The following is a 16356-nucleotide window of genomic DNA, read 5'->3' as shown; positions in this document are numbered from 1 at the left end:
CCTTTGGTTATTTGGATTTTGCCAACGTGGAGTTGACTCATTATCGCATTGACGCATTATCAGACCTGAGCCAATAATCCTTGGTACTCCCTGCTAAACAGACGTCTGTAACCAGTGGGATGCTGGTTGATGGGATATCAGCAAGGATGGGTGAGCAATCAAGGTCGACAAGTGTGGTGATGCACAAATCATGTGTATTTCCTGACATTATTGTGTTGAAATTTTAAACTGTTTACTTACTGTTTACTAGCTACTGCTAGTAGTTAAAAGTGTAAACATGTGGTCTACAGTGGTGACCACTCACGGTGGTCTAAAATTAGCTTATTGGTTGTGTGCTGCCATCTTGTGGCAAAAAGGAAAACGAACTAATGTATTTAACAGTACGATTACATTTTGTTTGGTTTCTTTCTCAGTTTATAATTTATATCATGGCCGCTTTTACCACCAGCACTAACAGGTATGTTACTGCAAAATGGATAAATTGTTCTCATCATGTTCTTTTGTTTCTTAAGAATACAAATTATTATATATATTTCTCATATCATGATGCGGATCAAAAAGATCCGCTGTGGCGACTCCGTAATCATGAAAAAGCCGAAAGAAACAAATAAATCATTGCTAACCTCGTATGTTATTGTAAAGACGTAAATAACAAGTTTGATATTTTACTCTATTTATTTTATTGTCTATTTTATTTTTTGACTGTGTCTAGTTTGCAGTTTTTTGATGTTCAATAAAATAAAGGTTGGCCTCAACCTCAGCCATATTTCACAGTTTTGGAGCGCACCGCCCTCCGGTTGGCCATAGGGTGGCGCTGTTGTCATAACTGTAAAATAACACACCGAAGAAGAAAGTTCAATCCGGGCACTTTGGTAACTCCAGACCATATCTTCCGGGTTCAATTGGCGCCATTCCTGGTATAGAAAGGACGCCATTCCATAGTTTGCGTCTCACTCGGCGAGTGTCAAATTTCACCTCGGCGGTGTGTATTGTGTAGTCAGGCAGAAAGACACTCCAGCCAGCCGGGGCGGCGTGGTCCCACTCCTCGTTTACAGACTTCATTATTTTGTTCTTGTTTGTTCGTTTAACAGTTTCTCCTAACTATGTCGAGCGAATCTGGATTTTCTAGCGAGGAGGTGCTGAACAGCCGCTTCCCTCTCCACCGGGCGTGCAGGGATGGAGATGTCGGCGCCTTGTGTTCCTACCTTCAAAGCACCGCCAATCCGGCTGACCTCACCGTGGAGGACACCTTCTACGGCTGGACGCCAATACACTGGGCGGCTCATTTTGGGAAGGTAGGTAAATCCGTGCAGACCCGTTTTCATTTACAATTTTTTTGGACGCGTCAAACAATTTCGGCCATTTCCTGACGTCAGCTTCCTCCACGATTAGCAAAAGCCGCCATAACTGGAAGAAGACACCGGGCTATTAGTTATCGTTAACGCCGTGTGTTGCATTCATCCGCATAGCTTGTATTGTGTATTATTATGTATTATTAAATAAATTGGACATTTCAGACTTGGTTATCTCGACATGCATTGACTCGACAGCCATATAACAGCTCATGCTAGCTTAATAATAACTAAATAACTCATAAGCCTCTGGCTATCATCGTGGAAACTTTGAGTCAGAAGTCCCCCCTCTTTTACTCCCTTCTAATGAATGAATATTGTTACTACTAATCCGTTTAACCCTCGAAACCAGTGACCACATATGCTACCAGAAGTGGATTTAAAGAATAGAATGTGCTTATAAAGTCTAGATTTTTCACAATTACATATTCAAGTGCAAAAAAAAGAAAATCTTTCGCTCTACCCAAATAAAATAACATACCGTTGGCATGAATCTACCCTTCAGGGTGCATACATACACCAGCAGTCTCAGAGGCCATCTACAATATTGATTCATGCTGCTGTTACGATAGTTAGCTAAACTTTGCCAAATGGCTATCAAATTGCTATCATTAGCTGAAAACACACATGTAACACATGTTACATTGGGAGGAGGACGTGATATAGCTTGCAGGATATTCAGATATTGGTGCCATCTTGGCAGGCGTGTAACTCATTGAATACAGTCCCTTTTTTGAAGTGTGAGGTGGTCAGACACAAAGCCTTCACATTCTATTGACCAGTTGATTGGAATGTTGGTCCACTTCACTTTAATGGCTGTGCAAAGTTGCTGGATTGGGCAGGAACTGGAACACGCTGTCGTATGTGCCGATCCAGAGTATCCCAAACATGTTCAGTGACATGACCAGGAGTTTCTGAAGAACTCAAAATGGTTTGTAAATCATCCTTTTGTCCTCTCAGCTGGAGTGTGTGATGCGCCTGGTGCAGGTGGGCTGCAGGGTCAACACGGTGACCTCCAAGTTTGCGCAGACGCCTACTCACATCTCTGCATTTGGAGGCCACCCAGAGTGCTTGTTATGGCTCCTTCAAGCTGGCGCAGACATAAATAGACAGGTACGTCACTCACATTGTCAGTAGGGACCGCCAACATGGCCTCAATTTGCCCCTTATACAGTATACTGTAGTTTTCTGCTGACGTTCGGACAACTTGAATACCAACCAAGTCCATATGACGGATGTTGAAGCAGTCTTCTTCAGCAGCTACTCATGTTTGTTTTCAGCAGTGTTGACTTACAACATTGACACCTTACAGCCTGTTGCAGAGGCTCTTGTCGCTCTCAAATATAAACATGGCCAGATGCAAGACAGCGGAGCGACCGGTCTGTCCATATTGTGAAACCCGTTGGGCTCCAAGCTCTTGTATTGATCTGATTATTTATGTCTGTTTTGGTTAGCAACATTCTTTTGTGTGTGTGTTAGAATAGTCTGAGATCATGTAATTTCACTTGACACTTATTTGGTGGGGTGGAATTGTGGAATTTTTTTCTTAAAAGTGGCGATTGAGATGTTTTGTTTCTAGAAATGAGCAGAGTGTTGCGACAGCTTGAGTAAAGACTTATCCCATCAAGCAGACTTATCCCTACAGGCTACTATTATGTACTATGTGTATATTCTTCATAGTTGCAGTCTTCTATGAAAATAGAGTCACACATTTTTTGCGACTCTTCTGTTGTATTTTCCATGAACAACCCCAGGCACCCAGATTATAGCCTATGCTCCACGACAAGACTTAAAGAAATTAGATCAGTAGGCCACGATGACATAACACACTGTCGTCACCATGAACACACACACACAGTGCAGACCTTTTTATTTCTGATAAACGGCCGTTCTCTGTACATGTGGGCTAAACATACCATCTTAAACCGGAGCATTTATTTAATTTCCTGTCTGTTGAACTGGACTGCCTTCCTTGGTATTTGAACATGAGTCATCCAGGGTGTGTGTCGTTTTTTTTTCTTCTTTACCCCTCATTCCCACTCATTTTTAATGATGATGTACAACTGGAAATGTGGAAATGTAGAAATGAGAATGCAGAGAGGATCTAATGTAAGTTTTTTTACAATTAATGTAAGCAAGAAATACATAGGTTTGGATTTCTGGTGCTAAATCTGCCAAATAGTTTGTGTTGTGTTTTACGTGTTAATAAGTGAATGTTTGAAGTGAATTCAGGAGGTTGTCATCAGACGGCGCTGAAATTTGTCATCTGGAAGGACAAATGTAGCGCAAACATGCGTTTCTATGTTTAACCCGCACTGGCCTGTTTATCTCTCAGGACTATGTGGGCGAGACGCCCATCCACAAGGCTGCACGTGCGGGCAGTCTGGAGTGCATCAACGCTCTCTTGGTTCAGGGAGCAAAAGCTGAGTAAGTCCTGCTGTCAATGTTGTGAGCTCATCATTTCTTTTCCTCTCTTCTGTCTCGCTCTCTCCCAACTGTGGACGTACAGTGCCTTTTCAAGGGCTCACCACCAAAACCAGAGCAGCAAGGTCGTTTATGTAGCGACGGTGAATATTTAAACATTTTGACCCAACCTTATTAAACATGATCCTGGAGGAAATGAATCCAATCTGACTATCGTCCCTTGAGTTATCGTGGGGCTATTTGAGCATTGTATGTATATTGTATGTATAAGAAACGATGATGATCCAGTTTCCAAGGGAAAAGAGATATATGCACCCAGGCTCAAACTCTTCTGCCTGTTTTGTGCCTACCCAATCTTTATGGTCACTGCCGTAAAGTAATTTGTTTTTGCAGCAACCCGGAAATTGAGGAAGTGGAAAATAAGGTGTGGTACTAGCAGAACTGCTTTCAGTACCACAAATGTAATACGTGCATAAAAGTCTGTCACGTTGACGCAGTCATGGACGATGTCCGGCTGGCGAAAGGCTGCTCCGCTCAAAGCAACAAACTCTGGACTTCAGGAGGAAAGACAATGATCCAAAAGAGAGCGAAAAGGCAAAGCCTCTCATGGAAGAGGTTGTTGATGTTTTGCTTCAAACAACCAGCCCGTCTCCGTTGTGGAGAACGTGGGGTCTTTTAGAAAGTATGGCAATTACCACACTAGATTGTTGACTTACAACAGCGCTAGCAGATTCTGAATATAATGAAATACGTTTTTATTGTTTGCTTTATCAACTTGCGAAAAGCATTATCACTTCCATAATCTACAGGAAAATTGTATTTGATCGGGACGGGCAATTGAACATGCTGATCGGGACATCCCTATTGATTAAACGACACCTCATATAGCAACATATAACCACTTGGAAGCTAGTGGCTAGTGCGAGCGCTCTCTGTGAACTCCACTATCTGGACTTCACCTTACTTGACATTTGTCTCAGTGATTTACTGTCGACTCGATTGCCTTTGTCCGAGAAGTGTCCCATTTGGTGGTGCGCCCTTGAAAAGGTGTCTCATTTTGTTTCATCTCTGAAAAATTGTTGTTTATCATTGAAACCATTCTCATCAAGTTGCCGCTTGTGTGTGCGCATGTCACCCCCAAAATATTTAATGCTTCTTTGTTTGTGTTCAGCGGGCAGTTGAGCCCGTGTAATCTGAGAGTGTGTTAACTGCTAATAAAAGTTGATAATTAACTGATAGTAAAGGCCTTCTGAGCCTTTTGCTTGGCCGCAACAACTGAACACAAGGACAGCTTGATGAAAATGTTGATAAACTGTTCTTACAGTAACTTTGTAGGCCATGTTGCATGATCTCTGTTAAATCTAGAGTGTGTTGTTTTTATTTAACGTTTGTTTTTGTTAATGTCTTACATGCAGTTTTGACTGGATGACCAAATGCACATTGCGCTTCCTTAGGAAAGTCTTTTACTGCCAGAGCCACGCTGCATTGTATGGAACTGCAGATATACAACATCATGGCTAGAATACCAAATATGACATTGTTTCTGGACTCTGGTCATTTAAGGAGCAGTTGAACTCTCTTTTAAAGAATGAGTCCTCATGTGAACACAAGCATGATCAACACAACGTGCCAAATCCCTGGCACCTTCGGACTGGGACTAGTTTTTAACTGTACTATTTGTCGCCTATTTAATGTTACGTTTTTAATAAGGACACTCTAAACTTAACTGTTTGCTTTCCTAAACTCAAACCAAGAATTCTGATTTAAAATGATTCATATTATTGTCCTGCATGTATAACAAAGATTATCCTGACCTTTCATTCATTCATTTTCTACCGCTTATCCTCACGAGGATAGAGAGTCGCGGCCATGCTGGAGCCTATCCCAGCTGTCTTCAGGCAAGAGGCCAATCACAGGGCACATATAGACAAACAACCATTCACATTCATACCTGTGGCCAATTAACCTAGCATGTTTTTGGAATGTGGGAGGAAACCGGAGTACCCGGAGAAAACCCACGCATGCACGGGGAGAACATGCAAACTCCACACAGAGATGCCAGAGGGTGGGATTGAACTTGGGTCTCCTGGCTGTGTGGCCTGCGTGCTAACCACTCGGCGGCCGTGCAGCCTATCCTGACCCTGTTTTTTCATAATACATTATTTGTGGCTTTTTACAATATAATTATTTCAAATGTAATTAAAAACACAGAAAGCCCTTGCATCTCCTCAGTAACAGATTAAAATATCACAAATCAGAATCCTAATTTGTTATTTTCAAATGGCACATTGTGCCTTCTTAAGAAAAATGCTACAATGAATATGAACAGTGATTATTGATGTTTCAGGATGGTCTTTCTAGGGCATCTCAGCCACAAAATATAAGCGCTAAGGCACATTTTTCAGTTTATTTTTTCTAAAAATGATTTGACATGCAGTTTCATACTTTGCAACCTGCTCTGCGGCTAGTTGTTTGGCTGACATTTGGCCTTCAGAGACCCAAATCCACCAGGGAGCATTCGGATGTACTGATTGACACGTCAGAGAAAAATATCAACTTTTCCATTTATGTAACTCTTCTTCTCCTTATTATTATTACTATTATTATAACATATTGGAAACAGTTTTCGATTTGGAAAGCAGTACTTATTAACACCAAAATAAACTTGCCAACTTTTATGCCTTGGTTCTGATGGATGTTATTTTTTATTGAATAGAAATCAAGTTAATGTCTGTTGTTACTCGCGTTCAAAATTTTACTTTTTGTCATCCATGACACCCCAGTTGGCTTGGCCTCCCCCAAAGTGCTAAAACTAAATTCATTTGCTCAATGTTCCAATTCTTGGCAATGTGCATTTGGTTATGACCTGATGAGTAAATGTATATGTGATGAAAATGATGTTATTTTTTCCCTCCCCTTTAGATCACTTTAGTCTATGTTGTTATTGTTATTATGAAGTTTATTATTTAAAGTAATGGATAATGTAGTTGGGCACAAACTAAGGCAAGGAAGTTAGTTGGGAATGAGGCTCATGACAATTTAACATCCATAACAATAATAATAATAATAATACATCCAATTGTTACACTAATTTTCACTATAAAACGTCCTTGACAAACACTAACATGTCTTAAAACTGCACCAAAACACACCCATTTAACACGAGCATCGTAAAGAGTAATGGTAAGCATCCAATTTTAGGCTTGTTCCAATATCCCAGCACTTCTACATGACAAATTCTCTAACTTATTGAATGCACCTTTTCGTCGTACCTGCGACTGGTCCATCAGTATGTCCCAAGAAGTGAGCAGAAAGGGAGCTACACAGATGTTCAGCGTAAGTCACACCCGTTATCGTCTCGGGACAATTCAGGGATTAACGTACATGTGGGAGAAAGCCAGAATGTCTGCAGCTCATTGAGAATGTTCAAACTCTACACGCCTAGCAGACCTGGACCGTAGCAATACCGGACCCTGGAACCTCTTACCACATTTGTCTTCTTGCGCTCCAGCTTCCACTTGGAGACCCTGATTTTTGACATGAGAGATGAACTGGTCTTACATTCACACTGGTGTCCCTTGGGCTTCACCTTCCAGATACACTCCTTTTGATGGATCTGTGCTGTATAGTACAAAAAAATTCAACATTGCATACAAATCAAATAGGCCCCATAAAGCTATCAAACTATGGTAAATATTATTTGCAATGCATTTTATTAATGAAACAGCCAGGTTAAGATATGCCTTTATTCGTCCCTCAGTGGGGAAATTTGTAGGTTTGTGTGTATCGTGTTTGCTAAATTATTATAAATCAATTTAATTGCAAAATTGTTAAACTATAACAAACTGTAAGTTTAGATTTCAAATATACATTAAATATACAAGTCACATTTGTAAGTGTTGATGCTAAAGTAGCATATTACGAATAAATACTGTTTGTTGTTAGTTGAATTTGTCATGAGCCTCGGGAAGGGTAAAAGCGGCCCGTTAGCCAGCTGTCAGGAGGCAGGACATGTTGGGACGCTGCAGTCAAGGACGAGAGCAGACACTAATGTAAGACGCAGCTGAGCTTAGCGCCATGTACTGACCCATTAACTGTCTAATGGTAACAATCATCCTGTTGCAATGGTTATTTATTCACTGTCATGTCACTGTGCCAAGAAATGTCTTTCATATTGTTCTGTCACAGTCTATTAACCTGATACAATCTCCTAGTCTTTCTTTCTTGACCTCTAATCTTTGTCACCTTTTCCTTCATGAAAGTGACAATAAGTTACCATAAGAAAAGAAAAAAAGAGAAAAGTTTACTGACCTGCTGAAACAAAACCGTACGTCTCAATTGTTTTGCAGCCATTGAGTTGGAAATGACTTGGTTTTTTCAAGTAATCCTAGAAAAGGGGGAGCATAGACACTGCTGAGTCTGCCCCGTTCCCTGGGATAGCCGCACTGTTGTGGCATTGAGTGTTCTCACTATCGCTTCCTATCTACACACTGGCAAACTGTTGAGGTATTTCTTGCGGTGATTGGTTTTAATGCTAGGTTTTTTTGTCAATGAATCACTTGAACTTGACCTTTTTAGACCTGCATGCTTTGCTTATTATCCATGTATCTAGAGTATTTTTTTAACTTTTAGCCTGAGATTTATTTATCTGTTAAATGTTATTTTGTCAACTAACCATAGGATCCCTTTATATGGACAGGTTTAATCACGTGAGTCCCATGTCAAAGCAGTAGCATGACAATAGGCTGCCTTTGGGAGGTTAGACCATTTAGTTAGAGAACATTTATGTGCCTAGAACTGAAAAGCAAAGCATACCAGGCATTTAAAAAGAATTAACGCTTCCTTGTTTTTCAGAGAAATTCAAACCAAAGTAATTCAATGATGCTCACTGGAGATGTCACGTCTCACCAAAGGAATACCTTGAGTAGTTTTTCATTTTATTTTTCTGTTTTAAATCATTTCAAGTTGTTGTGAATGCATGCACTGATTTTTACTTTCAATTAAAGTCAGTGAACATCGAATTGATTTCAGTCTGCACCATTAGTGCAATAGCTATCATGGAGAACCTTGCACGTACAGATCATTTTTGTCTGGCAGAACACTCCATGTTTTTTTTGTTTTTTTTTTTTTCCATTGAAAATGTCAAATCTGTGCAGGTGCCCATTTATAAATAAACAGAAGTGCTGTCTTCCTTGTAGGGAGCGGTGTGTTTAAAGTCACTCTGCTGGAATTTAGTCCTGGAACCGAGAAGAGGACAGAATAATTGTGCCAGGTTATTCACAATGATAGGGATAGGGCTGGTTCCACAATGTTACTATAGGCCTTTATGGTGTGCTCACAAGCACAACCTCCTATAAAGGCTCTATTCCTTTGAGAGTGAGACAAGTACATCAACCTGACCATAAAACTGCCTTCAAATGCAAATGATTTGATTTGATCAACGTGTTGGAAGCGTTAATTTGAAAATGGGGGCGGGTGATGTGCAACAATGTGATTTTTATTTATTTACTTTTGATTGTCCAAAATAAGTTTCATGTACTGATGTTTCTGAAAGGTTTTATGACACCCAAAGAGAAAAAAACCAAACCAAATAAGAGCAAGCGGTGTAGTTGTGCTGGAAGTGGTCACATATTGTGGAAGCCGGGGCCACTTGGTCACAGTAAAACAACAAACCTTCTGACCCAAACGGACTTTTGCAGTGATATCTCATCCATGTCAGGGGCGTCCTCCATAGTCGTTCGCAACACAAGCACCATCCGGGCTGGTTTCCAGAGCTTTCATTTAGTTGACAAAGACTTTGCTGTTTGCGTGGAGAACAAATGAACCTCCGCACGGAACAAATGCGGTATTGTTTTGTAAATGGAGGAAATACCGCTCATTAATCTGGATTTACCTCACGGTAAAATATTTAGTCCATTAAGCGAGAAAGCGTCACTGCTAGAATAACATAATGGAACATAGTCTTGGGATAAGTTCATAATATTGACAGATCATGGGTTTTACTGCCAAGTGACATCGATTCCACAAAAGGTGCTGATCCAGTCTACAAGAACTGTTTGCTCGCTCATTATTGCACACAAAGTCTGCTGCAAAGAGGCGTGATTAACACAACAATCCACAAAGCCACACTTGTTTGCATCCATCACTCTTCAACCAAGGACGAAGGCTTTATCTTAAGGGTCCAAACATTCCAGAGAAGACTTGAACATGAAGGTGCTTGAACATCACCCAACTTTGTGTCCTTGTTTTATTGCCTTACATGGACTTATGGACCCAGAAGACCAATCTTTCTTGGACTTCACTGGATGGAATTCTGAAGTCCTGCTTCGGCCACATGCCATTCTTAGCTACTTTATCATTGGTGTTTTCTTCCGGCCATGCGGCCATTTTACCTTACAGACTGACTTGAAATGCTTCAAATACTCTGAACGTCTTGCCGCTTCCAGTTGGACTTTGAGATGTCCTTTCATGCTCCACTTCTTCTGTGGCACGCCTTCTTGCATTCGGAGAGCTCAATCGATACAAATGTTTCTTGTGACACAGTCTGTTTTCTTGTATCTGGTCCTGGCAGGTACAAGATAAATAACTGCATAACTTGCGTTTGTCTTAATCCCGTCTCTCTCGCAGCAGACTCTTTTTACTATTAAGAATCATTCATTCATTAGAAAAGATGATGCAAACGATCCAAAAGGGATCCGTCATCATCTGTCACGATGATGACAAAGGCAATTCCGTTCATCGTTGTACGTGTCTTGTTTGTGAGCTTGCCTGATGAGTTGGTGTGAATGTGTGAGTGCGTGTCCTGTTGGTTTTCTTTTTGTGCTCAAGCAAACCTGCAGTACGTCCCTCTGACACTCAACTTTTCCCATTGGTGCAGTGTGAGGAATGCCAGTGGGCTGACCGCTGCCGACCTGGCCCATGCCCAAGGATTCCGGGAGTGCGCTGAGCTTCTCTCCAATGCCCAGAACTTCCAACAAAACATGGCTCAGTTCCATAACGGGGCCTTTCTCAGTGGCATCACCCAGAACGGGGGCCACACTCACCCCACTATCCAGGGTCGCAGCTTCTTGAACGGCCTACCCAACAGAAAGAGGTCTTTCGATGGGCAGGAAGTCAATCCGGTGAAGAAGGCAAGACCCAACGGTGAGCTATTTGGGCTGGATAAGTATGTCACATGCATTGTGTAGCAGATGAACTAACCAACTAACTTCTTAAAATACATCTCCCCAATACCTTATGTTTGTATTTTACTTCATTTTGCCATTTGTATGCTTGAAAAGACTTAGTTTAGGCATACAATATGTACAAAAATGCACCCATCAAAAGCCCTAAACATGCTTATGAGGGTTGTGTCAGGAAGGGCATTTGACGTAAAATTTAGCCAAATCAACAACACGACTTGCATACTGGATCGGTCGAGGCCCGGGTTAACAACGTCTCGTAGCTGTTCACCTACAGGGTGCCGGTGGAAAATGGACTGTTGGTCAAAGGAGAGGAGGAAGATGTGCCCGTAAGAAGAGGGAGAAGAGGAGCGCCAAGAACCTAGAACTTAGATTAGGGACTTTGAATGCTGGAACTATGACAGGAGAAGGTAGAGAGTTTGTTGACATGATGCAGAGGAGGAAGGTAGACATACCATGTGTCCAGGAGACCAGGTGGAAAGGTAGCAAGGCTAGAAGTTTAGGAGCAGGGTTCAAGTTGTTCTATCATGGTGTAGATGGGAAGAGAGAGAGAGAGTAGGAGTTATTCTGAAGGAGGAGTTGGTTAAGAATGTCCTGGAGGTAAAAAGTGTGTCGGATAGGGTGAGTCTTGAGCTATCGTTGAATGTTGTTAGTGGGTATGCCCCACAAAACTGCGGTGAAACCAATGTTTTTTGGCCGAGAGACAGTGTCACTGAGGAAAAGATGGGAAGCAGAACTGGAGGTAGCAGAGATGCGGATGGTGAGGTTCTCATTGGGAGTGACCAGGATGGATAGGATCAGGAACTAATCCATCAGATGGACATTACGTGTTAGAGGCCTTGGAGATGGTTGGGACATGTCCAGAGGAGAGATTGTGAATATATTGGTAAAGGGTGCTGCCAGGTAGGAGGCGTAGAGGAAGACCAAGAGGAGGTTCATGGATGTAGTGAAGGAGGACATGAGGGTAGTTGGTGTGTGAAAGACAGGTGGAGGCGGTTGATTTGCTGTGACCCCTGCAGGGAAAAGAAGACGCAGGCATACAGTTTATAGTATTGTACTTACAAAGTTCCCAAGTCAAATCGTTTTAGAAATGCTCATCCCCACAATAGGTACGGCTGCACGATATGAGATCCAATGCAAGCGCTGTATCAAAAATTGTACACAGAAGGATAATACACAGTTCTTAGTCATTTGAACCATGTCTTTATGATTGGGTGCTTTGTACTTAGAAGCGTCGCTAATGTCTTTTAGGTCTGGGCATGCCACTTGAGATGCAGAATGGACACGGGCCACTGGGTGGTGCCGGAGACGCCCAGATGGAGAGCATGGCCGTAGAGTTGGCGTCTACTGTAACCTCAGGTGGGCCGGGACCCTTTGCGTTAGGGCTGAATGGGGTGGCACCAGCAGAGCACGGGCCGGGGCCCATGGATCAATATGACAGGTCCAGCCCTGCTACCAAAGAGATGGAGGTCTTCACTGTGGCATCCATGCAGACGCCTTGTCGCTGCACCAACTCTTATGCTTATTTGTAGGGGGGTGGTGTTTGTGTGTGTGTGTGTGTGTGTGCGCGCTCGTGTGTGTGTGTGTGTGCGCGCGTTGCTGGCACACTCCAAATATTACCATTTGTCTTGTATATATTTAGCTAATCAAGCTGTTTGTTGTATGCACAAAGGCAGCGTGCAGCAGTGGGCATGTCCTGTATGTATGTGTGGCTTTTCCACATTTCCATGATTCCAATCATATGGCGAAAACAAATATGTTGTCGTAAATTATATTTAAGGCATTTATCTAATTATGATGCTAATTTTCTTAGCTTCTTTGTTAAAACAAGACTTATTTTGCACAATTTTATAGGACATTTTCATAGAATATAGAATTTTGTATGTCCCCCTGTCGTGATGCCAATTGTCATCAAAGAGTACTGGTCTCATCTTCACGATTCCAATGTAGATGTGTATTGCTTCACATGTCAATGTTCTTATAAATGCATCTCAGTAGCTTCTGTTTGTGTTGATGACTAATTTGGAAAAGGTTGGGAAACTTGGCCGTGTTTAATAAGATAATACCCATGTGATGTAATAGAGCTGAAAAATAAAAAAAGTTCTTTTGGAATTGTGCCCCTTTTGCTAAATATAATATTCCTCAACTATTCTTCCTTTTATAAAGTCCTCCGAAGGCCACACTAAATTTATGCTAAAATGTTTATGCATATATGTTATGCGCATCTTGTGGGGGCACAGTTTTTGAACAGTTCCTCTTGAGGTTTTACCATATTGACCCAAATATATGACGATGCCTCTTTTTTGAGACTCATTTTTTTGACAGTTTTTTTTTAAATCCGATTGTCATGTCAGTGATACAAGCAAATTTAAGCAAAAGATGCGTCACAAGTGACTCAATTACTTTGTCACCATTTTCTTCAAATTAGCACCTTGTAAACTTTTACAAAACTGCTGCTGTCTCTCTCCAAGTCGCCGTGGGTGACAGGACGAAAGGCTCTGACTCTCATACTGTCATATTCAGTGAGACACACAAGCACCAGACTTGAACAAGCCTTTATTTCATGCTTGAATGATCTCCGAAACAGTAATGCCAAACATGGGCTACTCTTGTGGCCCTAACCCGAAACACAACTCTGAACCCCCAATGTCACTTCCTGTCCGCCCCACCAGAACACATTTACAGCAACACGCATAACATGACACAAGTCTTATTTGTGTCTTATGTAGCTTATTTTGTATTGTATCTACTATCTTGTGCAATGTGAATGTTATTTCATGTCTCGAGGGCTCTAATAATAACTGGTTTTAGAAGGTCGTCAACAGGCTTTCTATGGCCTACAAATATATTCTAATTAAAACTAAAGAATCTTACTTTGTGGAAATTCAAACCAATTAACAGCGATAAACGAGCGATTACTACATCACTAAACCCCTTGAATGTCCAACTCCTGATGTAGATTTAGCTGTCCTTTTTATGAAAACATGAGCACTGCTCGTAGATGATGCAGTTGAATAATTAACCAATGCCTGATTCCCAACGTGAATGTAGTGCATGAGGTATGAATCATTTCTAATGATGGGAGAGGCTTTTAATGTGTATTTTACATGTGTGTTCATTTGGACTTCTGTGCTTTTTTTTAAGCTTACATATGGTGGAGATTTACTGTGCTAGCATAAGCGACACATGAGGAAGGCACTTTCATTCTCATTTAGTAGCGCAGCTCGAGAAGTATACTTGGATCTCGACATCTTTTTGCCTTATGACTTCAGCATAGTTGAACAGTCACCAATTGTACTGACATTTTTTTTCACATGTGTTCAAGTTTTTACTGTGTGTCATTGTTGGAGTGCTGAGAAGATTAATGATGTTAAATCATTAAATGTTGATCAATTTTATGCATCTTATTGACTTTTTCCTCTTACTCTCTCCTTTGACACGTAATCGTATCTCTTAAAGTTATGACTTCAATCACGTAATATTACAAGCTTTTTCTCCTCAATTTACAACTTTATTCTCCAATTTATGACTTTATTCTCGTCATAGTACAAGATTTCTCCTAAATGTGCTACTTTATTCTGGCAATATTATGTTTTTTTTGTCGGCCTATGACTTTATTCTTATGAATTAACTACTTTAATTTACAAGTTTATTCTCACAATATTACAAGTTTTTTCTTGGAAATGTACTACTTAATTCTCACAATACTACAAAATGTTTTTCTCGTAAATTTACGACTTGATTTTCTATTACAATTTTTTTTCTTGTAATTTTCTCAGAAATGCACTCATTTATTCTTGTCAATTTTCAACTTTATTCTCAAATGTCCGACTTGATTCTTGTATTATTTCAAGTTTCAAACTTTATTTTTGTAAATTGATGGCTTTACTGTCAAAGTTTTTTTCCTTGTAAATTTAGGACTTAATTCTTGTACATTTACCTTATTCTTGTAATACAGGTTTCTTTCTAAAACTTACTACTTTAATCTTGCAATATTCAGAGTTTTTTTTTTTCTCTCGTAAATTCACGACTTTATTCTTCTAAATCTTTTTGATTTGAAATCTCAGATTATTTTCCTCAATGTGGCCCTAATACTTTGTTGTATATTTCATCCTGCATCGGCATTATGCCGTCAACGCTTTGAACTGGAGTAAAGTAGTTCACTGTGTCATGCAGTGCACCAACCAGGAGGATGTGACCTATTTAAAGGAGGGACTGGGGGGGTCAGGACTTGTAGGCATCATGTAAAGTTCTGCAACGTCTTTCACAATTTATTGATCCATCTTGTGTAAAGTGTAGAAGCCCCATTACAAAAGACTTGACCTAGCTATTTTTAATTTTTATTTCAGCTTCCAGGTCACCTCGGGAATTGGGTCTAGAAATGATTTATATGCTCACGACTCTTTCTCCTCCTCCTCCATCCCCTCCCCTCCCTGTGGGATTCTCTTCAGTCGGTCAGTGTCAGCCACAGCTTGCTTTTGGGTGCGATCCAGCTGAAGAAAATCTGCATGACCCACGCACCTACGGCAAGGACTCACCTGAGATGAGCCAAGTGGAGCACCAGAAGTGCGTGACTGCAGAGCAGTTGTACGACCACGCTCTCTTCAGCACCATGCTCCTCTACCACGGAGCCTGAAGTTACACTTTCAACTCGCACAAGCCTTCATTTGCCTTAAAGATAGTGACTATTTCAGCTTGTAAAGGGCAGGCCCAGTGTGTTTATTTTTTGTAAGTAATTGAAGGTGTAGGATCCTAAATTGTGTTGTTAAAGCGATTGTTTATGTTGTGTAAAATAACCTTATATCTTGAAAGTATTTTTCATTAAAGCACTGCCGACGTCTTTATCTGTACAAACTTATGTTACCAGAATAAAATCAAGAAAATGTGCAAAAATAAGACTTAACACCTTATGTTTTTCTTTGCATTTCCACGTTATGCTTACATTGATAACAGATTTTTTTCCATGCATTGTGACTTTTGACTTTCTTGTAATACAAATGTGTTATAGGTATGTCACACATTATTAGGACTGTAAAATTAAAACCAAATACTAACCATAACTTTTTTCTTGCAATTTTGCATTTTTATTTTTACTTTTTTCTTATGCTCTGTTCTTTTTATTTCTGTATGTACGTTTCTGTATGTGGCATTCGGTGGAAAAAGTGTGGTATACAGCCAACTGGGTTAAGAGATTTTGCGTGCAGTATCTCTTTAAACAAGCGAATGGGGCTGGCATAAGGGGCGGACCGTTGCTCACGTGTTCGATGCCGGCTGAGTCGGGGCTGAGAGGCTGGTCACCTGTCAGGAACAGGCCGACCTTCACCACCACTGTACAGCACAAACAGTACGTCATTGCGGCCACGCCCCGTCACGCGACACTACATTTGGATGAGGGGAGC

General features: G+C 40.9%; 1 protein-coding gene across 1 annotated transcript; it reads left to right on the top strand.

Annotated features, from left to right (window-relative positions):
- The first annotated feature begins 877 nt into the window (after positions 1-877).
- Positions 878-15853, top strand: ankrd10b (ankyrin repeat domain 10b). Its single transcript, XM_058082559.1, has 7 exons — positions 878-982; positions 1092-1295; positions 2313-2465; positions 3688-3779; positions 10654-10919; positions 12209-12316; positions 15409-15853. The coding sequence occupies exons 2-7, from the start codon at positions 1104-1106 to the stop codon at positions 15591-15593; spliced, it is 996 nt and encodes a 331-aa protein (XP_057938542.1). The 5' UTR covers positions 878-982; positions 1092-1103; the 3' UTR covers positions 15594-15853.
- Positions 15854-16356: the final 503 nt, after the last annotated feature.

This window comes from Doryrhamphus excisus, chromosome 9 (assembly GCF_030265055.1).
Source record: "Doryrhamphus excisus isolate RoL2022-K1 chromosome 9, RoL_Dexc_1.0, whole genome shotgun sequence".
NCBI lineage: Eukaryota > Metazoa > Chordata > Actinopteri > Syngnathiformes > Syngnathidae > Doryrhamphus > Doryrhamphus excisus.
The sequence above is the reverse complement of the archived record's forward strand: the minus strand, read 5'-3'. Positions and strand labels throughout refer to the sequence as shown.

What these genes read in the sequence shown, in the direction of transcription:
- ankrd10b (XM_058082559.1), top strand. Translation starts at nt 1,104, where the DNA reads ATGTCGAGCGAATCTGGATTTTCTAGCGAGGAGGTGCTGAACAGCCGC. An exon ending in GAAGAAGGCAAGACCCAACG is followed by an intron (nt 10,920 to 12,208) that starts GTGAGCTATTTG and finishes AATGTCTTTTAG; the next exon opens with GTCTGGGCATGCCACTTGAG. An exon ending in GGCGTCTACTGTAACCTCAG is followed by an intron (nt 12,317 to 15,408) that starts GTGGGCCGGGAC and finishes GATTCTCTTCAG; the next exon opens with TCGGTCAGTGTCAGCCACAG.